The 27,488-nt window shown below is 41.5% G+C and overlaps 1 protein-coding gene across 1 annotated transcript; it reads left to right on the top strand.

The window, feature by feature from the left end:
- LOC110959293 (sterile alpha motif domain-containing protein 9-like) lies at positions 1-27,488 on the top strand. The gene is made up of 4 exons (XM_051947556.1): positions 1-807; positions 8,401-9,136; positions 13,163-13,442; positions 23,179-27,488. The coding sequence occupies exons 2-4, from the start codon at positions 8,411-8,413 to the stop codon at positions 26,799-26,801; spliced, it is 4,629 nt and encodes a 1,542-aa protein (XP_051803516.1). The 5' UTR covers positions 1-807; positions 8,401-8,410; the 3' UTR covers positions 26,802-27,488.

Below are 27,488 nucleotides of genomic sequence, written 5' to 3'. Positions count from 1 at the left end.
TTTAATGTCTAAATAAAATAAACAGTTGGTTTCTGTTGATCTCAAACATTCCAGAACTAACAGAACCGTCTCTTTTAGTCATCAGATTGCTGCTTCCTGGTTCGTCTCCGTTAATCTGAGCTCCAGTTAAACCACATCAGGACTTTTAACGGGCAGACTGACAACAAACACCAGAAGAGCTGAAACTGACTCACCGTGTTTGGGTTCAGGCAGCTGGACGGCACCTGCCGGTCCGTTAGCATCCACAGCTAGTAGCATTAGCATCCACTCCTTTAGCTATCATCTGATTTATTAAAATCAGCTGCAGTGAGTCTTCAGGTTACTGATCCTCTGAACTCCATCCTGCAGGGTTTAGGTGTTTTACTGCACAGGGTTTGAAATCATTAAGAGGGCTGCACTTCCTGCTGCTCTGATCTATTGACTAATAACACTGAAATGTTCCTTATATGTTACTACAATAAACCAAAGCACATGTAGTTATTAAATACTTCAATAGGTGTCATTCTGCTGAATAGTGTTTTTACTTTTCATCCTTTAACTACATTCCTCTCATTATATTCTTTACTTTCACTGAAATAAATACATAAAAGCCATAAAAGATGAACCGTTAATCTTATTCAGATCCTGGTTTATTAACAGGAGAATGCTCTTATGTAACCTGATCTGCATGAAGGAGGGGCTTTGCCTTCACGGGATAGTTCCAGGAAACGGACATCTGCACATTAAAGTTTCTATTTGGAGTAACTTCACTTATCTTCCATCAAAGATGATTGTCAGTAAGAATCCAGCCTGAAGAGGCGTCTGGAGGTGAGAAATGTTGGTGATTAATATATGAAATACTGTTTAATCATTATGTGAACGTGTTGTTTAGTGACAGAATGGTTTCAAGTTTAAACAGGCCTTTCAAACAGACGCTGTAAACAATGAAACTATGTCCTGTTTGGGCTGTTAAGCACAGAAAACTGTTGGGACTGAATGAATTTCTGGTAATTCAATGTTTAAATCAACATGAGGATGAAAAACAATAAACAGAGGAAAGTGAAAGTCACTGTAATTTCTTAAAGGCGCTGAAATATCTTATTTTACACTGAATAATGATAAGAGTCACTACAGTGAGATTTTTTAAATCAAAAGAAAAGAAATTTAGATGATTTTATGCAGTTAAAAACCAAAGTGATGCATTCAAAAGTCTGATTTATTCTGAAGTCAGAATAACGGGAACAGATCAGAGAAACATTTTTTTGTTAGGAGAGTTTATAATAAACATCTACAATGCTGAGACGACAGCACGTTCTCAGATCAGGAGTTAAAGTTCATCTGATGAAAACTTCATGTGTCTTTAATCATTTATAAGAGTAGTGCTCATTCCTGTATTTTGTTGTGTAACTGAAGCCCAACATATTTGAGGACGACACACCCAGAAACTACAGCCTTCCTGTTTAAATCAGGCATGAGGGGGAGGGGGAGGGTTTCTGTTTTATGAGCTGAGGTGCTTTGTTCAGAGTCTCTCTGAGTTTCTGTCAGGGATTTAAATGTGTGGAGGTCTGAGCAGTGTGGGAGAGACTTCCAGAGGGTGGGAGCAGCACCGCTCTGTCCCCCCCAGGTTTAGTGCTTGGTTCTGGGCAGCAGGGTGAGGAGGTATGCCTTGGAGGATCGGAGGAGGAGAATTCTAGACTTTCAGATGTCAGACTGATCAGCTTCATTTTAATCAAAGTCTCTGACACTTAGTTTAAATTGATAATTTATTAAGGTAAGCTGAGGATGGCGCCCCTTTATTAACCCGTTTAATCCCAAATTTTTCCTTGCAAAACAAGTGCATGTATTTTACTCCTTATACTTCCCTATATAATTTTTTTCATTTTATGTTGGTTTTGTTAGTGCAAATGTAGCTTTTATATTCGGCAACAATTGTTACCGGTGGGAAACGCATAGTCTAAATTCACACAAATTCCTCTGTTTGACCTATTTACACATTTTAGAAAAAAAAGGAAGAATAACACTAATAAGTGTAATATATCATAACTAGGCATGGTTCTAAGATACATAAAGATACCGTGGTAATGCAGACTGAAGAGAACTAATATTGACAACATTGCATTGACTGCATTTCACAGTCTCATAAAACTGTTTAATAACCGTAGAGCTAAGAGTGTTTGCTCTTACAAAATAAGAACTGACCATAGTTTACTAAAATAAAATAAATTCACATTGTAGCAGTAGCTTAGATTGACTATTTACTGAACACTAACATCATGGCCAGAAGATTAGTGTACATAATGCTTTAATGCAACTGATAGCTGGTTTGTTTATAGCATCATCTTCTAAAAAGCCTTAGAGTTAGAGGATCCATCAGCAGGAACAAATCAACAGGGTCTGCTTTAGTTTGTTTCATGCTGTCTGCTGCAGTTCCTCCATAGCTCACAAAATCTGGTTTACTGGATGAACTATGTATTGGCTATATATGTATGTATTGGACTATGGATTATAATGTAGCCGCAAGGGGACACAAGCCAGTGTCTTATTGGGCCAGTCCCAAGCCCGGATAAATACAGAGGGTTGTGTCAGGAAGGGCATCCGACGTAGAACTTTGGCCAAATCAAACATGCGAATCAAATGTATGACTTCCATACCGGATCGGTCGAGGCCCGTGTTAACAACGACCGCCATCGGTGCTGTTGACCTACAGGGTGCCGGTGGAAAATGGACGACTGTTGGTCAAAGAAGGAGGGGAGGAAGGTGTGTTCGTAGGAAGAGAGAGAAGAGGAACACCAAGAGTCTAGGACTGAGAGTAGGGACTTTGAATGTTGGAACTATGACAGAAAAAGGTAGAGAGCTGGTTGACATGATGCAGAGGAGGAAGGTGGACATACTGTGTGTCCAGGAGACCAGGTGGAAAGGTAGTAAAGCTAGAAGTTTAGGAGCAGGGTTCAAGTTGTTCTATCATGGTGTAGATAGGAAGAGAAATGGAGTAGGAGTTATCTTGAAGGAGGAGTTTGTTAGGAATGTCCTGGAGGTAAAAAGAGTGTCAGGTCGAGTGATGAGCCTGAAGCTAGAAATCGAAGGTGTGATGTTCAATGTTGTTAGTGGGTATGCTCCACAGGTAGGATGTGAGCTGGAGGAGAAGCAGAAATTCTGGTTGGACCTTGATGAAGTGATGCAGAGCATCCCTAGAAGTGAGAGAGTTGTCATTGGTGCAGACTTCAATGGACATGTTGGTGCAGGAAACAGATGATGAGGAGGTCATGGGCAGGTTTGGTATCCAGGAGAGGAACGCAGAAGGACAGATGGTGGTTGACTTTGCAAAAAGGATGGAAATGGCTGTAGTGAATACTTTCTTCCAGAAGAGGCAGGAACATAGGGTGACCTATAAGAGTGGAAATAGGAGCACACAGGTAGACTACATCTTGTGTAGACGGCGTAATCTGAAGGAGATCAGTGACTGCAAAGTAGTGGTAGGTGAGAGTGTAGCCAGACAGCATAGGATGGTGGTGTGTAGGATGACCCTGGTGGTGAAGAAGATGAAGAGGGCAAAGGCAGAGCAGAGGACCAAATGGTGGAAGCTGAAAAAGGAAGAGTGTTGTATGACTTTCAGGAAAGAGTTGAGGCAGGCTTTGGATGGTCAGGAGGTGCATCCAGATGACTGGACAACTACAGCAAATGTGATCAGGGAGACAGGTCGGAGAGTACTTGGTGTGTCATCTGGAAGGAAAGGAGATAAGGAGACTTGGTGGTGGAATGAGGAGATGCAGGAGTGGATCCAGAGAAAGAGGTTAGCTAAGAAGAAATGGGACACTGAGAGGACTGAAGAGAGTAGACAGGAGTACAGGGAGATGCAGCGTAAGGTGAAAGTAGAGGTGGCAAAGGCCAAACAAGGGGCTTACGATGACTTGTATGCTAGGTTGGACAGTAAGGAGGGAGAGACTGATCTGTACAGGTTGGCAAGGCAGAGAGACAGAGATGGGAAGGACGTGCAGCAGGTTAGGGTGATAAAGGATAAGGATGGAAGTGTGTTGACAGGTGCTAATAGTGTGATGGGAAGATGGAAAGAGTATTTTGAAGAGTTGATGAACGAGGAAAATGAGAGAGAAGGAAGAGTAGAAGAGGTGACTGTTGTGGACCAGGAAGTAGCAAAGATTAGTAAGGATGAAGTGAGGAGGGCACTGAAGAGGATGAAGAGTGGAAAGGCACTTGGTCCTGATGATTTACCTGTGGAGGTATGGAAGTGTCTCGGAGAGGTAGCAGTAGAGTTTCTGACTGGGTTGTTCAACAGGATCTTAGATAGTGAGAAGATGCCCGAGGAATGGAGGAGAAGTGTGCTGGTGCCCATCTTTAAGAACAAGGGAGATGTGCAGAGTTGTGGCAACTACAGAGGAATAAAGCTGATGAGCCACACGATGAAGCTATGGGAAAGAGTAGTTGAAGCTAGACTAAGGGCAGAGGTGAACATCTGTGAGCAGCAGTATGGTTTCATGCCAAGAAAGAGTACAACAGATGCAATAGTTGCTTTGAGGATGTTGATAGAGAAGTACAGAGAAGGTCAGAAGGAGCTGCATTGTGTCTTTGTAGATCTGGAGAAAGCTTCTGACAGGGTGCCCAGAGAGGAACTGTGGTTTTGTATGAGGAAGTCTGGAGTGGCAGAGAAGTATGTTAGAGTGGTGCAGGACATGTATGAGGACTGTAAGACAGTGGTGAGGTGTGCTGTAGGAGTAACAGAGGAGTTCAAGGTGGAGGTGGGACTACATCAGGGATCAGCTCTGAGCCCCTTCTTGTTTGCTATGGTGATGGACAGGATGACAGACGAGGTTAGACAGGAGTCTCCATGGACTATGATGTTTGCAGATGACATTGTGATCTGTAGTGAGAGCAGGGAACAGGTGGAGGAGAAGCTGGAGGCGTGGAGGTTTGCCCTGGAAAGGAGAGGAATGAAGGTTAGCCGCAGCAAGACGGAGTATCTGTGTGTGAATGAGAGGGACCCAAGTGGAAGAGTGAGGTTACAGGGAGAAGAGATCAAGAAGGTGGAGGATTTTAAGTACTTAGGGTCAACAGTCCAGAGCAATGGAGAGTGTGGAAAAGAGGTGAAGAAGCGTGTACATGCCATGCTTATGTTTACTCTTCTTATGGTCAAAAGATGCATGCAGGCATAAAATTCTCTTTATCTATTAGTAGTAGACCCTTTTAAAAATGTATGTACAAAATATCTCAGTTATATCTGTTAATTAAGGTACTTAAATAAATGCTTCTTGTACAAGTCTGAGGCAGACATCTCCTTCCGTCGGTGCAGGCAGGAAGTAAAGAGGCCTAGTCATGTGACCATTCACACTAGTTACATGACATTGATGCAATTTAGAGGAGACAACCTATTCTTTGATTTTAAAACTTGCATTAGCTGTCCAAAGCCAAAACAACATCATCAGAGAGTAAAAATTAAAAGAAATATGAGCAGCAACAATTGTTGCCAGTGGGATTAAATGGGTTAACAAGTGCATCTTAATTACATTAGTAGTTATGCTACATCAGAGATGTGGAGGTTGTGGCATAATGGCTGAGATATCTGGAGACCAGTGGAGCAAACCAAGTCCAGGATGCATCCACAGCTGTGTCTGTGAAGTGAAGGTGTAGGGTGAAGGTAAAACAGTACAGAAGATCTAGAAATTTATTGGCATGTATACAGCTGGGATCGTCAGTGTGGATGTTAAAGTCACCAAGGAGGAGGAGAGATAACAACAGTAACCAGAGGGCTGGGGCCTGGGAGTTTATACACAACATGTTCAAATGAGGAAGCAGCCAGGATGGAGAGATTCTTTGGATTGCTGCGATACTACCACCCCGTCATTCTAGACAGGATTTGTCTGTACGGATGTATCCTGTAGGTGTTGCTTGGTTGAGTGAGAAGTAGTCCAGTGGTTTGTGTCATGTTGCAGAGGAAGTCCAGATTATTGTCCAGAATGATTTCATGGAGGATGAGGCTTTTGTTGGTGAGGGAGTGGGTGTTAAACAGAGCCAAGCATAGATGACGTGTAGCTGAGGGTGTGTGTGGACTGAGGAAGTGGGTCGAGATTGGTCAGATTCACGTGTTGCTGTTTGTTGTGATGATGTAATGTAGAAGTGCAGTGACACCATATGAACAAAGTGTGGAGATGAACAGTGGTAGATAAACTTTCAGCTAGAGCCCCTATGGGGGGTGGTGGGTGCAGACTATTCCAGCTACTTTGAGAGTGTTGTAGAAATTTTGGGGAAAGTGGTAACTGAGGGCACGGAGGTCGGAGGTGGAGTACAGTGGCGGCATGGTCTGGTGGAGGAGAGCTATGGTAAACCATAGCCAGAGTTGACTGAGGACCAGGTGGGTGAGGAAGCAGCGGTGAGAAACCCATGAGAATCCAGAGAATGATCCAGGGCATGTCGACCAGAGCGCAGTACCAGCAGTCCATGGAGTGGAGGAAGTAGGGAAAAGTAATCTGGAGCCAGGTGGAGGCTGGACCTCCCATTTGCTAGCCTGTTAGCTTCCAGCTGTCAGGTGCCTCGATGGGAAGAAGTGGCAGGCACTGACAGTCCTTAGCAGGGGCGCCGCCAGGAATTTTGGGCCCCATGAAAAAAACTAAATTGGGCCCCCTCTGTGCTGCTGTGCTACCGTTGTTACCACATCTCTAGGACCTAACTGTCCCATCAAAGCTTTACATGACTCTAATTAAAGGCTTGCAACTGTCTTTCGTCTTGTAGTTCTATGCTAGTACTAGCAAGATTTACTACTGGTGATTTGTATCATCCAGTACAGACAGAAGGTTATTTGTTTATTCATAAATCATTTCATAATGCTCATGATGTGATAAAAAATAATTTGTTGGAATTTATGCCATTAATGAATATTTCATTTTCTTTTTTGTAATGGTGAAAAGAGCAAGATTGACAGAAATCCTCACAGACTCCCTGCAATGATACTAACTGACATGCCAATGTCATTAGCACAGTGTTGCTCACCTTCTTCACTGGGGCAGGGAGGGGTGATGGTATGGGGAGACTGGGGTGCTGCTGACTCATCATCATCAGCTGCTAAAAGGGGCAGGGGCAGTGATTTAATATGAATACTTTCCTAAACGTTTCCCTGCACTTACTAAATGTTGATAAAATGTAAGCTAACACTAATCTATAGCTAGTTGGTTTATTTCACCATGGACATTAGCCTAAACCAACAGGCTAAATTCACAGACTACAGGCTACTCACCTTTCTTATTGAAAAACTGGCTCAGAGATCGTACGCCTTTCTTTTCTCTCTCCTCTCTCTCTTTCCTTTCCTTCCTCTTCTGTTAACCAGATTTTTGTTTTTTTGACAACATTGTGGCCACACAGCAGCGACGTCTGTTTAGCGCATCTCCTGTCTGATTGCAATTAAGCACCGTTAGTGAGTGAAGCTAAAGCGGACCAAACCATTTCATGCAGATACAGGGGGGTGGTCAGTCAATATAGATGTTTACTTTTTGTCAATGGATATTCAACTTTTAGTGCAATAAAAACATAGCGAATATGAACTGTATTATATTTGAAACACACAATAGTAAAATACTGCGCTTAATATTAAGTTTAATAATTTAATTTTTTTCTACATATTTTTTGGGGGCCCTGTCATCCATGGGCCCTTGGAATTGTCCTAACTTTTCACCCCTATACGGCGCCCCTGGTCCTTAGATCGCAGAGATTGAAAGTTGTCGCTGGTCGGTTGTGTTGATGTTACCAGTAAGCAGAGAGATTGGTACTAACCTTCCAAGCTTAAGGTCGATCTATGTGAAACTGTTTGTGAATCAAAGTGATTCACATAGTAATCTGGTGTTTAGGGTTGGGGCAAAGTTAAGGCAAAGTCTTACTCGCACTGAGCTCACTGACTATATCTCTAAAAAAAACTCTTTTCTCTTTGTGAATTCACCTTTTTGTGGAATTAAAAGCTCCTTTAAGATCTGAACTCTGTTGAAGAAATTTACCAAAAGTCCTCATGTGTAGTTTGCTGTAGTGGTGTGTTTTTTAGTATTCTGGTATACGGTAGTTTGATCAACACAGAGTCTGAAGGTAAACCGACCCAGAACATTTACAGAACCAAACATTTCATATAGTTGGTCAGACAGTTGAGAGATGGCAGTATATAAATACAGAAATAGTGGTCAGTTTGCATATAGTTGCTGATCAGTGACAAAAGGTGATTGGACCAAGGTGGACAGACAACAAACGGTAAGGAAGTTAACAATGACTAAGGTAATGAATAGAGCAGGGGGCATCGGTAGCAAAAGGATGGGATGTTTTCTTCATCAACTTCTTTGTATTATAACACCCATTAAGCCCATCCATTTTTTAATACACTGAAATGTAGAATGTTGGAGCACTGAGTAATAATGTATTAAACTTTATTATTTACAGTCGGTTCAAAATGAGCCAATCAACCACAAAGCTACCAGTGGACAACTGGACCACAGAAGACGTCCACCAGTGGCTCATGACTGATGTCAAAGTTCATCAGAGCTGTGCTGACAGGTTCTCTGAAGAGGAAGTCTCAGGAGAAAGTTTGCCTCTTTTTGGAAAGGAAGAGATTATAGACTTGGGATTGAAACATGGTCCTGCTGTGAAAATCACATCATTTATACAAAGTCTGAAAGCAGGATCCAAGCATCAGTCACAGCTGCCAGCATATGTGGAGAAATGGACGAAGGAGCAGGTGAACCAGTGGCTACTGCAGCATGTGAAGGTGTACAGCAAATACGCAGCACGACTCCTAGAGGAGGACGTGTCTGGAGATTGCCTTGTTTGCTTCAGGAAGCAGGACCTTCTGGATCTAGATGTAAAAAGTGGCCCTGCTGTAAAGATTCTGGCAGAGCTCCGCCTGCTGAACAAGAAACCAGAGCCGACGCTTCAACCCATCCTTCACACCAGCAACCAGACAGACTCTACAAAACCCACTCTCTCTGAACTGAGTGGGACTCAGGCGACAGAAATCCAACAACCAGAGTCATCTGACAAAACTGAACCAAAGAGTTACGAAGTGATAGAAAAGGAACCCAAACAGACTCAGCTGCTGCCTGTTAAAACTGCAGAAGAGGAGGAAATTCAACAGCCAAAGCCACAGCATGTGGAGGCCAAGAAAAAAGAAACTTTTGCGGTAAGATTTCTGTTATCTCATATCACTTAAAGTAAAACAGCTTGTAGATCTGCTCCCCTCTCCATTAATCTGACAACATCTGTATGAACACTTTCCTATGAAGATTGTGACAATAATCTTACCAGGTCAGACTGAGAAACATTTCACTTTTAGAACAAGTTTGAACTTCAGTGTCACAGAAACAGTCATAAAATATAGTTTCCACTATAAAGTCCATGTTTATCATGATAGTCTGAGTTTCCAACAAGTCCTGAATCTCTGGATTATGATGGAATCACTGAAACACATGAATTTTTGTCATAAAAACAAAATCATGTATTTTGGTCCAAGGATTCAATGATATTTATTGTCATTGTATTTCTGCAATGAAACTTTGTTGCCACTTCCAAAAAACAACATAGTATAACAAAGCACAAAGAGATGTATAAAACAAGTATTACACACACACACACACACACACACACACACACACACACACACACACACACACACACACACACACACACACACACAAGTAAATAGAAACAAGTATTCATTCACAGATTTATTAAAGGTCTCCTGGAAATGTGACAAAATCTGCTGAATCGTAAATATTCAAACAGAAATGTTAATATTTGGGTAAATTTGTCCGTTTCTACCTCAGTTTGGTTCTTCTGGTTTCAATCTTCTGGTTTATCCTTGACTCCTCTGGACAGAATTGGTTCAGTTCAGCTAAACTTGTTGTCTTTCGGACTCAGATTTGTTTCTTCATCAGTTCCCCGGTTCTTGATGGGTTTAAGTCAGGACTTTGGGGAGACCAGTCTATACCCTTCATTCTAGAACCTTCATTCTAGAACCTTCATTCCAGCCTGATGGAACCATTTCTTTACCACGTCTGATGTGTGTTTGGACTCATTGTCTTGTTGAAACATCTAACTGTGTCCAAGATCAACCTTCTGCTAATGGTTTTAGGTTCTCCTGAAGAACGTGGAGGTGATCCTCCTTCTTCATTATTCCATTTACTTTGTGGAAAGTTCCAGTTCCACAGAGCATGATGCTGCCACCTCCATGCTTGATGGTAGGTTTGGTGTTCTTGGGGTTAAAGACCTCACCTTCTCTCCAAACATATTTCTGCTCAGTTTTGTTCCATCTGACCACAGAACTTTCCTCCAGAAGATCTTTTCCTTCATCCATGTGATCAACAGCAGATTTCAGTGGAGTATTAAAGTTCTGCTTCTGGAGACATTTAGAGGAATGATTTTTAATCTGAAGCTACTTTGAAATGTCTCCAAGTAACTTTGTGACTCGTTCAGGTCAATGATTTGTTTTTAGGTAGTTGGTGGCTGAGTTCCTCAGACTTTCCCATTGTAGTCTAATGAGTGGCTCTAATGGGTTCCTTATTAAACTGATTCAGAGGAGTCAGCAGCTGTAGTCAGTCAGAATCACTCGAGAACTTAAGAGGCCACTATAAAAAGTTTGATTAACACAACTTTCTACATCACCAAAGCTAATAATTCAAATTGCTGTTTGTACATTTCTGACTCAGCAGATTTGGTCATATTTCCAGAAGGTCTTTAGCCCGATTGACGGGCCGGCGCGTCAATATTGTTGCGCCACTGTAATTAAACGAAGCAGGAAAAAAATGAAGCGTCGCCAAGTCTCCCTTTAAACTTGTCTTGAAAGTGCAGATTTTGAGCTTTCTACCAGTTTTTGAATAATGCTGTTCGGCCAAGTAAAACCAGAGATATGATCAATAATTAACGACATTTTTTACCGAACTTCACCGGAGCGTATTTCCAGCGTCTTTTATGCACAGCGAAACTTTGAACTTTGGACTCAGCGGAGAGTCCTCTCTCCCTAAAAGCGCCTGGCTAGAAACAAAGACCCTTGCAGTGATGCTTGGTGTAGGACGGAAAATGTGGACCAGATTTTCACAAACCTGGCGTTCTCTGGAGTAAAAACGCGAACTGGATTTCCCCAAAGGCGACTGAGAAACTTGGAGCTGAGTGACAAGAGACGCTCTGACGGGGAGCGGCCGCACAGACACGCCCACAGACACGCCCACAGTCTGTGTGTTCATAGTAAGAGAATGGAATGTTCCAGAAATACACAGAGGAGAGATGGCCAAAGTGCAGATTTGGAACTTTCTATCTTTTTTCTTTAGTCAGGGGATAGTTATAACTCTTTGGGAGACAAACACGTCCTTCACTGGCTTTGGGCACAGATCACTCTCTCTGCTTGACACCAAAGATGCACAGAAAATTAAGATTTTGTTTCAGATGTAATATATTACTACTACTGCTACCACTACTACTAATAATAATAAAACAACAATAATAATAATAACAATATTCATAATAAACATGTTCCCTGCCCTCCCCCGAGTCAGCTGGGATAGGCTCCAGCACCCCCCATGACCCTAGTGAGGATAAAGTGGTGTATAGAGGATGGATGGATGGATAATAAACATGTTCTAGCAATGGAGAACACCAGGACTCTGGATTCTCCCTATGGTCCTAAAGCCTGTTTCTATTGTTTTTTGTCATGAAACCGGTGAGCGAACCCAAGCAGCAGGCACAGACAGGCGGGTGAATGAATAATGATTTAATAAACAAATATATATATAAATAACAGAAACTCTTCATCAAGGAAGTGGGGGGGAAATAACGGAGTGGAGAAACTAAACTGAATTAAACTAAGGGCGGACCCGAAGGCCGAGGTAAAAACTAAAAACTAACAAAGGAGCAAACTCACTAAAAGTCCGGAGAACGGGAGACGAAGTCGGGGAGCAGAGCAGAGGGAGCCGGAGGTGGGGGCGTAATGATGGCTGAGGAGCAGAGAGTCCAGAGCAGACGGAGGCGGAAAGGCAGAGCTGGCAGGCTAATCAAACAGAGTGAAGTTTGTGATATGCAGCGTGCAGAGTGCAGAGTGCAGAGTGCAGAGTGCAGAGTGCAGAGTGCAGAGTGCAGAGTGCAGAGTGCAGAGTGCAGAGTGCAGAGTGCAGTTGCAATGATCCAGCACAGAGGAGTGGAGAGAGCTGGGCTTTATGCAGCGCTGATTGTTCATTCACTCCAGCTGTGCTGGGAGCACAGCCGCTCTTAATTAGTCTGACGAGCCCGATCACTGGAGCAGGCGTGACAGTTTTTGCCATTGTAGAGACTATGGTGGACAGAAGAAGTTTTTTTTGGAGTGGCACAAATTCATTTATGTAAAATTTTATTGTGACTCCTGATGATTTTGTAAATAGTTGTGCAAAAGTGCCTAAAAATTTCCTGCATTTTAGTGCAAATAATGGTATTTAACTGTGTTGATTGCTAAATTTGCACATTATTTTATGACATAAACAATTTATATTGCATTCTAAGTTCTGAAAAGGGTTGGTTACACATGTTTATGGTGTCCACAGTAAAAAAAAAATCTAACTTTTTCCTACTCTGACTTTGTATTTTTTCTGCAATTTTAGGTCAAGTGTGTTCATACATTATATCAAAATGTATAAATAATTATAGAATCACACAGGTGAGGTTGTGCTGAAAAAAAGATACCAAGCAAAGCAAGATCAACAGCTTTTAAGGTGAAATATAGAGGTAAAATCAGAATTAGTCAAAAACGGACCTCCACCCCCCCACCCCCACCCCCAGGGCCCTAAGGGTTAATATTTTTTTTGAAGGTAAATGATTCCATCTTATAAAATTCAGAGTTGTAGAAGTCACTGGAAACTTAGACTTGATATACACGAACTTTACAAATCGATGGAAACTGTTGGTCACAACTGTAAAGAAGCACAAGCACTGGTACTTTTAGTTGTGTGAAGGGATTTTGTTCCTCATTTCAGCTCCATACTGATCCAAAAACATCATGCTAGGACTTTCCATGTCTTTGTGGTTATGTGTGGCATTGTTTCATTTTGTGTCATTTTTTCTGACAACTGACACATGAAAATAGTAAAATTGCAAGATTACAAATAAGACAAAAGCTGTTGTTAAAATAAATAAGAATAAAACTAACTTTCAGAATCTTTAACTATTTCCTTCTTATTTCCTGCAGACCACAGCTGTACCAGAAACATCCAAGATTACCTTGGAGATCCAGAAAACCCTCGATAACCTTTCAAATGACGACCTGAAAGCATTTCATTTCAACTTACAAAACACAACTCACAAGCACAAACGTATTCCTCGGAGTAAACTGGAGAACAAGAACTCCAGGGAGACTGCTACGTTACTGACTGATCGCTATGAACACATGGAGGCGCTACAGGTCACAATACAAACCCTCAGAAACATCAATCAGTGGAATCTTGCCCTTGAGCTAGAAAGGGACACAGGTAAGACAACTATTGAATTTATTACTAAATGTTCTTTTTGCATTTATTACTAAATGTTCTTTTTGTAGTAGCTGTTTGTTGGTGTCATTGTGTGATGTTGCTGTTTTGCTGATGATGGCTTTGTTTCCATGGCAGCATCACTTTAGAGAACAGTAGTGCTGCTTAGTGCACTGATGTGTAGCCTCTTAGTCCCTACAGCCCCCGCCGGCGGGGGCTGTAGGGAAGAAATTATGCAAAACAAAGTCAGCAGCTGTCTCCCTTTCACACACATACACATTTCACATACCCACAGAAAGCTTAGAATCTCCTCTAAACACTCATAAAGCTCACAGCACATTTTCAAATGGAATTGATACTATAAAGAGATTTTTTTTAGGCGAGAATAAAAAACTTTCATTTTTTTCTGTGTTCCTTCTGCATTTACTCTGACACAGTGGCACCTACAGTGATGGTTACACCTATGATGAAATCTCACTGGTCTTACCTTTATTTTGATATCCAGATTATTCACATAGCGGTTGTATTTCCAGAGATATAGCCTTTTTATTTATTTTTTTCATTTTCGAGCAGGTACCTCAAAAACAGGGCTCAGGGACTACCATGGTCAGCTGTTTCAGGAAAACTCTGAGGCTTTTTACACACGTGGACAAAATTGTTGGTACCCCTCAGTTAAAGAAGGAAAAACCCACAATTCTCGCTGAAATCACTTGAAACTCACAAAAGTAACAATAAATAAAAATTTATTGAAAATTAAATAATCAAAATCAGCCATCACTTTTGAATTGTTGATTAACATAATTATTTAAAAAAACAAACTAATGAAATAGGGCTGGACAAAAATGATGGTACCCATAACTTAATATTTTGTTGCACAACCTTTTGAGGCAATCGCTGCAATTAAACGATTTCTGTATTTGTCAATGAGCGTTCTGCAGCTGTCAACAGGTATTTTGGCCCACTCCTCATGAGCAAACAGCTCCAGTTGTCTCAGGTTTGGTGGGTGTCTTCTCCAAATGGCATGTTTCAGCTCCTTCCACATATGTTCAATGGGATTCAGATCTGGGCTCATAGAAGGCCACTTTAGAATAGTCCAACGCTTTTCTCTCAGCCATTCTTGGGTGTTTTTGGCTGTGTGTTTTGGATCGTTGTCCTGTTGGAAGACCCATGACCTGCGACTGAGACCAAGCTTTCTGACACTAGGCAGCACATTTCTCTCCAGAATGCCTTGATAGTCTTCAGATTTCATCGTACCTTGCACACTTTCAAGACACCCTGTGCCAGATGCAGCAAAGCAGCCCCAAAACATTACTGAGCCTCCTCCATGTTTCACCGTAGGGACAGTGTTCTTTTCTTCGTATGCTTGGTTTTTGAGTCTATGAACACAGAGTTGATGTGCCTTACCAAAAAGCTCCAGTTTGGTCTCATCTGTCCAAAGGACATTCTCCCAGAAGCTTTGTGGCTTGTCAACATGCATTTTTGCAAATTCCAGTCTGGCTTTTTTATGAGTTTTTTTCAGCAGTGGTGTCCTCCTTGGTCGTCTCCCATGAAGTCCACTTTGGCTCAAACAACGACGAATGGTGCGATCTGACACTGATGTACCTTGGCCTTGGAGTTCACCTTTAATTTCTTTGGAGGTTGCTCTGGGCTCTTTGGATACAATTCCAACGATCCGTCTCTTCAATTTGTCATCAATTTTCCTCTTGCGGCCACGTCCAGGGAGGTTGGCTACTGTCCCGTGGGTCTTGAACTTCTGAATAATATGAGCCACTGTTGTCACAGGAACTTCAAGCTGTTTAGAGATGGTCTTATAGCCTTTACCTTTAAGATGTTTGTCTATCATTTTTTTTCGGATGTCCTGGGACAATTCTCTCCTTCGCTTTCTGTTGTCCATGTTCAGTGTGGTACACACCTTTTCACCAAACAGCAGGGTGACTACTTGTCTCCCTTTAAATAGGCAGACTGACTGATTATGAGTTTGGAAACACCTGTGATGTCAATTAAATGACACACCTGAGTTAATCATGTCACTCTGGTCAAATAGTTTTCAATCTTTTTTTTTTTTTTTTTTCCACTTTATTTTTATTAATACACATTTTTATAAGGAACAAGGAACAAACATGGATATAACATTAGGGACTAGCAGACAGGGTCAGTGCAGGTTCAACATGTAATCATTCATAAATACAATAGTTTCTGAGGTGTAACACACAGGCTGGGCAGCAGAAATATGTTACTTTGTGCCTCACATTCGTCTATATTCTTGGCAACTGCAAGGAGAGAGAGAGAGAGAAAAAAAAAAAACACCTAATACATACATACATATATATACACATACATACACGCACATATCAGTTCTGTAAACTATAAATAAAACCCTTGCACAAGACAGAACAAGTGCTTTCACTAATTTAAATTCATGTAAGATTTCCATGGTTCCCAGTACCTCTCAAACTTAGCACTGGCATATCTCAGAGAGAAGGTCAGACGCTCCATAGTATAAATCTCCCCAGTGATTTCTTTCCATTCTGAAATAGATGGGGGCTCCTTGCTGAGCCATTTTCTGGTTATTGCTTTTTGCTACTAGCTAATAGAATTTGTATTAAGTACTTATTTTGTTTTGTTGTACTTGCTGGTAAGTTCCCTAAGTATATGAGGCTAAAAGAGAATTCCATATCTGAGCCTAGGATTAATTTGATTTCTTTTGTCACGTTTCCCCAAAACAGTGAGAGTACAGGACACTCCCAGAAAATGTGGAAATGTCCAGCAGATATATTGCCACACATCCTCCAACAGTGACCAAGCTCAGGCCTGTTAGTCTGGGATCCTTTGATCCTTGGAGTGATAAAGAATCTCAGGATATTTTTCCATGTAAATTCTCTCCACAGATCTGAGCTTGAAGTGGATGACTGTGTTTTACAGATGTTGAGCCAATCCTCTTCAGTAATCTTTATATTAGCTTCTCTTTCCCATCTTGTTTTAACATATGTTGTGGAGTGACCTCTCTCCAGCTGCAAGGACGAGTACATTTTGGAGATCACTTTTCTGATGGTATTACCCTTAAGTGCTTCCATAAATATTTTAATCACATTTAATCCTCTCTCTGTTGTCCATTTAATGTTTTTGTCATAGTAATGTCTCAGTTGGAGGTATCTGAAAAAATCATATTTCTCTAGGTTAAAGGTGTTCTTAAGTTGTTGGAAGGTCAATAATCCTCTATTATTTGTTATTATTGAGAATGACGTAATTCCTAAATTTCTCCAGTATCTAAATCTGCTGTCTAGTTTAGCAGGTATGAATTCTGTATCATGTGCTATCCAGCGTAGTATTCGTGCATTTTGTTCAAATTCTGTGTCCTTGAGTATTTTTTTCCAGATGTTCAATGGGACTGTTACCCAGAAAGGGAGTTTATTTAAGTGATTATTTAGAAGGTTTATGTCTCCAATTAATGAAGGGAGAGGTATTTTTATTAGGTTCTGTTCTAGAGTCTTCCACTTGGCCTCATAGGTGGGGTCACACCAATAAATTAAGTAACGTATTTGTGCCGCTCTATAATAATCTTCTAGGCAGGGCAGACCCATCCCACCTCTGTCCTTCGGAAGTTGTAAGGTTTGAAATTTTATCCTGGGTTTTTTCTTTCCCCATATAAAAGATGAAATCATTCTATTCCATTCATTGAACTGCTTGGGAGGTATTTCCACTGGCAGTGATTGAAAGAGAAAGAGCAGCCTAGGCAGTATGTTCATCTTTACTGCTTCTATTCTGTTATACATATTCATTGGTAGGAGTGACCACCTCTTTAGGTCTTCTTTAATGTCTGCTGTTATGGGTGTATAGTTGTTGTCATAAATGGAAGTTAAGTCTTCAGGTATCTGCACTCCTAAATATTTAATCGTATTGTTTTTCCATTTAAATTGACATTGTTTGGAAATTATCTCTGCAGGTTTATAGTTAAAGGTAAGGGTCTGTGTTTTATGTAAGTTTAGTCTGTAGCCCGAATATGAACCAAATTTTTCTAGAGTGGACAGTACTTTGAGTAGACTTGTGTCAGGGCAGGTAAGAGTCATTAAAATATCATCTGCATATGCACAAATTTTGTGTTGAACCTCTCTGATCGAAATGCCCATTATATCATCTTCCTCTCTGACTGCCTGAAGCAGAGGCTCAAGAAATAAGGCAAAGAGAGCCGGGCTGAGGGGGCATCCCTGTCTGCATCCTCTTTCCAGTGACACAGGTTTGGATAGATTCCCGTTTATTTTGATTCGCGCTGTTGGTGAGCAGTATAAAGATTTCAGACATCCTATAACCTGAGAGTTAAAGCCAAACCGTTTGAGGGCCAGATATAAATACTCCCACCGGACTGAATCAAAAGCCTTCTCGGCGTCTAGGCTTATAACTACTGATTCTTTGTCACTATTTTTCATATTGTCAATAAGGTGTATTGCTCGTCTCACATTGTCCTGTGTTTGTCTATTTTTCACAAAGCCTGTTTGATCTGAGTCAATTAGTTCTGGGATTATGTTTTCCAAACGTTTTGTCATTATAGATGCAAAAAGTCTATAGTCTATGTTTAGCACTGATATGGGCCTATAAGATCCGCATTCAGTCCTGTCCTTACCAGGCTTAGGAATTACTGAGATCACCGCTTGTCTCCAGGATACTGGAGTCTCCCCTCCCTGTAGGACATGGTTAAAACAAAGCTTTAGTAATGGTATTAGAGTTTCTCCGAAGGCCTTATACCATTCTGCAGGGTAGCCATCAGCACCCGGCATCTTATTTGATTTTAAATTTGATATAGCCTTAATTATTTCCTTTTCCGTTATTGTCTCAGTTAGTAATCTATTTTGTTCTGTTCCTACAGAGGGTAAGTCCAAAGACGATAGGAACGCTGTTACTTCTGTCAGTTCTGTTGTTTGAGGTTGGGCATATAAGTTTCTGTAGTACACTTCAAAAGAGTTCTGTATGTTTTCTAAATCATAATGAATTTTTTTGGACAGGGGGTCTTTAATTTTCTGTATACATCGTTCAGCTTGTTGTTTTTTTATTCTCCATGCAAGCAACTTTTTGGATTTAGGGCCGTTTTCATAAAAGTTTTGTTTGATTAGCTTTGCTCTCCTCTCTATTTGGTTTTCTAATAAATCATTTAGAGTTTTCTTTGTATTAATAATCTCTTTTAAAATGTTACCATCACTATTTTTTGCATGTTTACCCTCCAGTACTTTTAGCTTTTCACTTAGTTCTTTTGTCTGTTTATCTTTTTCTCTCTTCTTCCGGGATGACCACAAGATAAGTTTGCCTCTCAGGACCGCTTTAGCAGCGTCCCACAGTGTGCTGGGGGATACTGTTCCATTGTCATTGTGGGCTAAATATTCTCTTAATTCTCCTTTCACATATTTTAGACACTGTGGGTCATTGAGAAGACCTGTGTTGAGTCTCCATAAGGTCTCCTTGTGTTTGTTGTCAAGGTGAACCACTAAGTGTACCCCAGCATGGTCGGAAATGTCTCTCACCCCGATGTCACTTTTTATAATCCTATGTCTGTCTGTACCAAACATAAAAAATAGTCAATTCTTGAGTATACTAAGTGGGGATGGGAGAAAAAAGTAAAGCGTTTCTCAGCAGGGTGTAATTCCCTCCAGACATCAATTATACCAATTTCCTTCATCAATTTTCGAATGTATATTGCTTCAGAGCCAAACCTTTTTGTTTTATTTGAGGAGTCCAGGGAGGGGTGTAGCTGGGTGTTCCAGTCTCCTCCACAAACCAGTACCCCTGATGAATCCACTGATAGCATATCAAAAATCCTCTTGATTAAGTGCTTGGTGCTTCCTGGTGGTCTATAAACATTTAGTAGTGTAATTTCCTTGTTATCGATGAAACCCTTTACCAGTATATAGCATCCTTCTTTATCTTTAATTTGTGAAGAGAACTGGAAATTTAGTTTATTTGAAATTAAAATAGCCACTCCTCTGGTATTTCCCCCTTCAAATGATGAATAGTATGTGTTTTTATAGCCCAATTTCTTTAGTTTCTCATGATCAGTATTGGAGAGGTGTGTTTCTTGCCAAAAGATTATGTCGTGCTTTTCTTTCTTCATTTTGGAAATCATTTTACTTCTTTTTATGGGGTTTTGTAGCCCATTGACATTAAGGGTAATAATTTTGTATTCTTGATAAATCATGAATTTGTATGAAAACTAAGTTTTATTAATGTTTAAACACTGCGTGACCTGAACAGTAAAACATCTGTCTGCTAATAAAAGAAGAACAAAACATATGAACAAACACATAGAAACACTGTGACTTCCATTTCTGAAGTGTGAACTTAACTTCAAGGCAGTGGGGGAAGCCCTACTCCCAGTAGGGGCCCTCCTTCTTGTGGACACGAGTCGCCAACAAGTGATAATCAGAGCAGAGCACATCGGTGTGGCGATCGCTCCCAGATCAATGGTCAGTTTTAATGTCTAATCATGTCACAGGGAAAACGCAATGTCATTTGTCATTAATTACAACAGATTACTCACAACTTTGTGGTCTACTCTTCCATGTTAATCCACTCGGGCTGTTCAGTACTTTGTTGAAGAAAAGAGTGTTTTACTGGTCGTCATCGTTGCGTCGGAACGATCTCAGTTTTTCCTGGATGTTTTTCCTATGCGCTTCTCGGCCCCGGCGTGATCCCGCACCTGCCGTGTCCCAGTGCGGAGGTCCCGCTCCCGGTGAGGGTACAGCTCCTGAGGAGGTTTCCTCTCTTTCTCCGGCGCCGTCTATGGTGATTCCCCTCTTCTGTAGCTCCTCTCTTGCCTGTGATGCGCTGCTGTAGATGGTCGGCCCGGTGTCAAAGAACACGCGGAGTTTTGCGGGGTAGAGCGTCTGGAAGCGCAGCCCTTTATCTTTAAGCGTCTTTCTGATTGTGAAGTAATCCTTTCTTTTCCTGACGATCTCAGTGGGGTAATCTTGCTCAAAAAACACCCTTTTCCCCTCGCAGAATATCTGTTTCATTTTCCACGCTGAGCGTAGTATTAGCTCTTTGGTTTTGAATTCTTGAAAGCAGACCAGCACAGACCTCGGGTTGGCGCCGGGCGGAGGTTTAGCACCGAGGGACCGGTGACACCGTTGAATGTTGAGGGTGTTGTTCGAGAGGGACAGCTGAGTTTGAATAAACTTTTCTATGAAGTCCTGTATGTTATCGCCCTCGGCCCCCTCGGGGACTCCGTGGATGCGTAAATTGTTTCGCCTTGAGCGGGCCTCCAGGTCGGTGAGCTGCGTTTGAACTTTCTCCTGCAGCTGCAGCGCGTGTGCAAGAGCCTGTCTGTTCTCCGCGGTCTTCTCCTCCGTGTCCGCGACCCTCTGTTCGGTCTCTGCGACCCTGTCCGTGATTTCTTTTATGTCAGCCACCACCTTATTTAATTTTCGGTCCATCTCTTGTCGAAAGTCCCTCAGTTCTTTTCTCAGTATGTCCATAGTTTCGGTGAAATCTTTCTTTACCTCCGCCCGTGATGCCTGTATCTCCGCGATGATGCTAGCATGAATAGCCTCCATCGCCTCGTGCTCAGACTCGTTGCTAATGTTGTCGTCTTTCTCCGATGTTTCGTGTTGTAGTTCTGCGTTTTGTTGCGATTTTCCCCTAGTCTTTCTTCCCATCCCCCGACCTAAAGTACAAATCAACTTTTGTCTATTCTAATTCTTTAAATTTGGTGGGGGAAGATCGACCCTCTGGGAGCTTCTAGTTAATGCAGCCGTTCAGCTCAGTGCCATACCCGGAAGCCACAGTTTTCAATCTTTTATAGAGGTACCATCATTTTTGTCCAGGCCTGTTTCATTAGTTTGTTTTTTTAAATAATTATGTTAATCAACAATTCAAAAGTAATGGCTGTTTTTGATTATTTAATTTTCAATAAATTTTTATTTATTGTTACTTTTGTGAGTTTCAAGTGATTTCAGTGAGAATTGTGGGTTTTTCCTTCTTTAACTGAGGGGTACCAACAATTTTGTCCACGTGTGTAAATAATTGAACTGCAGCATACAGCAGCAGAGAGTTCATCTCTGTGCCATATCACTTAAATATTGATTCTTGACTGAATCTCCTCTCAGTAACTGCACTATGTTTGAGTCAAACAGCAGAATATTTCCTCAGAAGAATAGACAATAAAAACCACTTCATAAAGATGATGTTTCAAGTTCAGCCTTCAAATGAGAAACTCAGTGAACCGAAGTGAGTCCAGCTGTGATTTCCAATCAGTCTAACTGATGAAAGTGTTTCTAAAATGAGCTGTGAACAGCAGAACTTTCTCAGTTCTGGACCTATGGACTGGGTCTATCTGTGTCTGCAGCATGGCTCCACATGGAAAAGAACTGAACGGACGAAGAGGAAACATCTGCCTGAGAGACTCGAAAAAGATGGAAAAGGATCCAGGAAGATCAGTGAGCAACTAAAAACCAGTGATGCACAGAGTCAGCAGTAGTCAGGAAGTATAGGAGTCATAGTTCCACTAATCAGGAGGTGTAGAAGGAGTCATAGCACCACTAATCAGAGCTCCTAAAATGACTCCACAGACAGTGAACTACTTTCGCCATCCAGCTGTAAAAGCAGACTACAGCTGGTTCAGACTTGGCTCAGGGGTTATCCATTGAAACCAGAGTTAGTGTGAAGAAACCTTCAGAACTTCAACCTCTATGGACGAAGGACCAGAACTAAACCTGGTTGCTGCTCAGAACTAAGCTTCAGATGAATGTTTGCTGAAGAACATGAGAAGAAGCCTGATGGATGTTGGAGAACATTCTTTGGTCAGATGAAGATCAATGAGTTGGGCTCAGATGGAATCCAGATGTTTGGTGACAACCTGACCAGGACTACCACAGTGAATGTATAGTCCTGTCAGTGAAGCATGGAGGTGGCGGTATGATGATATGGGGCTGCATGAGGTCAGAAGGTGTTGAAGATGTTTCTAGATGCCGCATGAAGGTCTGAGGATGAACCAGAATACTGACTGACCAGATGAGTCCCAGTCTGCAGAAACTGGAAGAGGAGGAATATTTCAGCAGGAGAACATCCAAAGAACAACATTACACAAGAGCTTCTCGACTAGAACAAGGTGGAACCAGGACCTGGACAGTGTGAGTCCTGAACCCAACAGAACCTTTCTGGTATTTCGCAAAGCAAGGTAGAGCAACACAACTCATCCAGCAAAGAGCAGCTGAATAAAACAGTGAAGAATGTCAGAAGATGTGAGCAGAAATGAGTGGACTCTGGTTTCCTCCATGCTGAGGAGGATTGAGTCTGTCATCAGAAATTAAGAAGGACATATGAAGGACTGGAGGAATCAAAGAACCTCAGGAAACATGGACTCACTTTAGTTCCACTGAGTTCCTGCTGTGGAGCCTGAATCTAATATATGAAATCTGAACTGTAGTTTCTAATCTGATATCAGTGACAGAAGTAATTGGATTACTGTGAGGTGATGGAGTTATGAATTATTGAATATTTAGGTGATATTGCATTGTGTAGTACTCACTGCTCTTGTAGACTGTATACATTTTAATCCATTGTAAAGATTTATGTCTTCTGTCGGGTCCAAAAACTGTTGGTATGTCTGGCATTGAGAAATATTGGCTTTGTTTTTGTTTCTTGAGATTCTCAGACAACAAGAAAAATATAGAATGACACCAGCCTGAACCTTCAACTTTTCAATCAATCCTTATGGATTCTTGTGCTGAATAGATCTGTGTTCTTGTTCCTGCAGGTCAACTGAAGCAGCAGTGTCCTCCAACAAAAGGTGCAAAGAAAGAAGCCAACCAGGGAGACAAACTGAAGGCTTTGTTAACTTGTGGTGGAAATTCACTTGACAACTATGACAGATTTGTTGTTGTTGTAAACAAAAGTAGTCCAGAACAAGTGCAGTATCTGCAGTTTCTGAGTAAGTTGAAATTGTTCTGTGTGTTAGACTTTGATCCAAACTCTGCTGCTTCAGGTGGACTGTGCCATTCCTACAGAGAGTCCAGAGTGGCTAATCTGCATACAGCAATACAGTTTCAAGGACAGACTGAGTCAGTGATAAAGAATCTCAACCTCTACAAACAGACCAGCTGGGTCTTCTGTAATGGTCGACAGGACCTGGACAGCGACTCCAACAAGGAGCTGGATTATAAGAACTGGCTGAGGGAGTGTTGTAGAGATGTAGAACAGCTGGTTTCATTCATCTGCAATCCTGAAGTTCTTCTCCGTGGAAGGTGTCTGATCATATTTCTCCTGCTTTCACCGGTGGACACTGAGAAAGACCCGATGTTTGATATCTACAAGTGTTTCATAAAGCACAAAGTGGAGGAAAACATCATCACTATCTGTGAGTCTCACAGCACATATCTGAACTGGAGGGAACTCATACAAGAAAAGTGTGACTTTGACATTGAGCATCTGTCCATAAATGAACTAACTCTTAGCGAGATCAATGGTACCATCATGGGGCTGGGACCATTAAATCAGACATCTGGAAGGTTGCTTCCCTCCTCTGGATCCAGTGCTGTGGTCCTCAAACAGAAGGATGAAGATCTACTAACAGCTCTTGATGTGTTGTGTCTGAATGAATGTGAAAACATCTACGATGAAAACAGTTCAGAGTTTCGTGAATTCAGGATCAAAGTTGAAGAGCAATTCTACAGAGGAGGCAAAGTCCAGTGGTTGAACTTCTACTTCTGTGACAAGGACAAAGAGAAGCCGTTTATCAAGAGGGACAAGTATGAAACTATGAGGAAGATGATCATCACTCAGGGGAAAGATTCGAAAAACATCTGTGTTCTGCTGAACCTGTTTCATGATCCAGGTTGTGGTGGTACCACCTTAGCCATGCATGTGATGTGGAACCTCCGCCGAGAGTTCAGATGTGCTGTGCTGAAAGACAACACGCTGCCCAAAACAGAAGTTGCCATCCAAGTCCTTAAACTGATGAAACTTGAAAGTGACAAACCATCTCCAGTTCTGCTGTTGGTCGATGACTCCAAGGAAACGGAGAATCCTAATGATCTTGTGAACTGCATACGGAGAGCCGCAATGGAGGACAACTTAGACATAAATGTGGATGACACAACAAACTGCAAAGTCATCATTCTGAACTGTGTTCGTTCCCACAGTCCAAAGGAACAGTACAACCAGCACAACCGTATGCAAAATCAGTACATCACTGCTTCACTGACACCAGAAGAACAGAGAGAGTTTGAAAAGAAACTCAAAGAGCTCAAAGAAACTCATGAAAAACCAGAAAACTTTTACAGCTTCATGATCATGAAGAGTAACTTTGACGACAAATACATCAACGATCTTGCTCACAACACACTGGAGAACTTTGATTGCAGCACAAAAGAGGCCAAACTGTTTGCCTTTCTAGCTCTACTGAACACATATGTGGCAGAATCAGAAATCGCCCTATCTCTTTGTGAGGATTTTTTTGGGATGAAAATGATCCGGTTGGAAGCGGAGAGTGTTCTGGATAGAATGAAGCCATACTCCAATCTTCTCATCATAGACACAGTGGAAGAATGGGGCGGATACAAAGGAATCAGAATCCTTCATCACACCATAGCATCTGCTTGTCTGGACGAGTTGGAGAGAAGTTTCTCCCTCAGAGTGAGTGATATATGCATAGAGATGCTGCAGTATGATCTGTTCTTCAGTTTCGGAGTGGTTAAACACAAACTGATGCTCTCAATTCAGAGAATGTTGATTGAAAGACAAAGAAAGAAAGATGGAGATGACAGAGAACCGTTTTCTCCTCTCATTGAGAAGATCCACAGTCAGCAGGGAAGACAAACCGTCCAAGAAATCTTTGTGACAGCATCCACTAGGTTTGAAGCGAGTGCATCCATTCCTCAGGCGTTGGCAAGATATTTGTACCTCAAAGAGCGGGACTTCCCAGAAGCTCTGAAGTGGGCGGAAAAAGCCAAGAACATTAAAGAAAACCCGTACACATTCGACACAATTGGACAAGTGTATAAAAGCAATCTGAAGTTCAACATAGATAGAGAAAAGCAGGAGAACTCACACAGTCCAGAAGACTTGAACACAAACATTAAAATAGCCTCTAATGCTATGAAAGCTTTTGAAAGGGCTCAGGAACTGGCAGACATCGCTGAGGAACCTCAAGGTGATGACGACGACTCAGAGGACTATCCCAGGAAGTCATACAACATTTATGGTCATGTCAACATGCTGGAAATTGCTTTCTTGGTCTTTGAGATACTGAGGAGGTTGCCTTTCTTTGAGGAATGCAATCCCATGAAGAAAATGTACTTGCAGAGTTTCCTTAGAGGAATACTTAACATCACCAGTGTGCACAAAGAGGACAACGAGATCAACAGCGGATATGTGGAGGTCATCAAAGAACATGAGCAGTTTCTTGTCAAACTGAAATCTGAAGCCAAAGAAAATTTTGAGCTCCTCGATCGTTACTTTGCCTACACAAAAGGGAACTCAGAATTTGACACAATGAATCACAGAAAAGTCAGTGGTCTGTTTAAGAAGTATGTGGATCTTTTCTGCACCACACCAGAGGACTTAAAAAAGGAACAAGAAAACAAATCCCACCTCAGTTTGAAAATAGATATCGAAGAACGTAAATTGTTCCTTGAGAGGAACCAAGCAGATACATTCTCAGGAATACTTCAGCATTTGGATAAACATGCTGAGGAGATGGAGAGGATCACAGAGTGCTATGCTTTCTTGCAGCAAAATGTTGTCCATCCAAAGCAAAACATACAAGTGAAAATTAACTACATTCTGTCCAACATTGTTCTTTACCACCTGAAACCGAAATCCAAACATGTGAAGAGCACCAAAACCCTCTCTGATCTCCTGAATGACATTCTGCAGCGTGTCGGCCTGTGGCACTCCGTCCCTGATCCATACTACCTGGCTCTGCTGTTGTTCTGGCCAAGTCCAACTGAGCAGAACACAGAAATCGGTAAATATGTCACTGCGATTCGAAAGTCATCCCAGAAGCATCTGTCGAAGTTTAGTCACCGGAGAAGCACGATTGCCTACTTCTACTTAGGAAAAGAACAAGGACTCAAGAGGCTTGTCTCAAAATCCAAACTGGACAAAAGTTTTCTGCCTAAAATACCTCGTGATGAGTTGGCACAGCTGTGGTGGAATGGAGACATATTCAAAGAGGAAGCCATCATGAGTTGCCTTCTCCGAGTCAGTGGAACCATCGAACAGGGGGAGGTGTACGCCAACTATGGAGCACTGAAAATCCCAGTGCGTCCAGCTCGCCTCAGTGGAATCAGAAGTGGTTTCAGCACAGAAAAAGTCTCCTTCTTCCTTGGATTTGCCATTAATGGACCACTCGCATATGATATCAAATATGAAAACTAGGGAGGAGACGTGTGGTGGAACCACAGAGATGAGAAAAAGAACTGAAGCAAGCCAGGCAGCTGAAGAAATGCTCTACAGAAACCTGAAAACTGTGATGTAAATCAGCCCATGTAGTCAGTGAAACTAGAAGGGTAGATGATACTGCAGTTGTTCCTGGATCTATTCTTGGTTTATATTTGTGTGTTAATGTATTCTGTTAAATGATTTCTATACACTTTGTGGAGAGATGAGAGATTTAGTGCTAACAGCAGAACAGTAACTCTGAAAGAGCTTCTTAATGCAGAAATAGCTTGTGAGAAACAAATTAAATTTAATTACTGCTTTTCCATGAAAGCACACCTGAATAATAATGAGGAAGAGGTGGCAGTAATGGATTCATATGTTGTTTTGCAGAAAAATGCCATTTTTAGATGTTTTCTGAACTCTAAATATTTGTGACCCTTAAAATATGTTGTGTTTCTGTGCAGATTTTAGGTTGTAACAAGCCTTTAAATTTCAGGTGTTTCAACATTGATTATTTTTGATGAATGTTAATAACTCTCTTTGAATAGCTTTATAGTTGTGTAATTCTAAGAGGGAGTGTTAGAACATCATATAATAATATAATATTGTTGTATTATTATGTCTTAGTTTTTGTTCTGGTAAAATGAGGCTTGTGTTGTGAAATAAATATTTGAATTTACATGA

The sequence above is a fragment of the Acanthochromis polyacanthus genome, chromosome 4 (genome assembly GCF_021347895.1).
Source record: "Acanthochromis polyacanthus isolate Apoly-LR-REF ecotype Palm Island chromosome 4, KAUST_Apoly_ChrSc, whole genome shotgun sequence".
Taxonomy (NCBI): Eukaryota; Metazoa; Chordata; class Actinopteri; family Pomacentridae; genus Acanthochromis; species Acanthochromis polyacanthus.
The sequence above is the reverse complement of the archived record's forward strand: the minus strand, read 5'-3'. Positions and strand labels throughout refer to the sequence as shown.

Bases quoted from the DNA above. Each gene is read 5' to 3' on its own strand.
- LOC110959293 (XM_051947556.1), top strand. From the start codon at position 8,411: ATGAGCCAATCAACCACAAAGCTACCAGTGGACAACTGGACCACAGAA. The intron at 9,137-13,162 runs GTAAGATTTCTG...TATTTCCTGCAG, and splicing joins AGAAAAAAGAAACTTTTGCG to ACCACAGCTGTACCAGAAAC. The intron at 13,443-23,178 runs GTAAGACAACTA...TTGTTCCTGCAG, and splicing joins TGAGCTAGAAAGGGACACAG to GTCAACTGAAGCAGCAGTGT.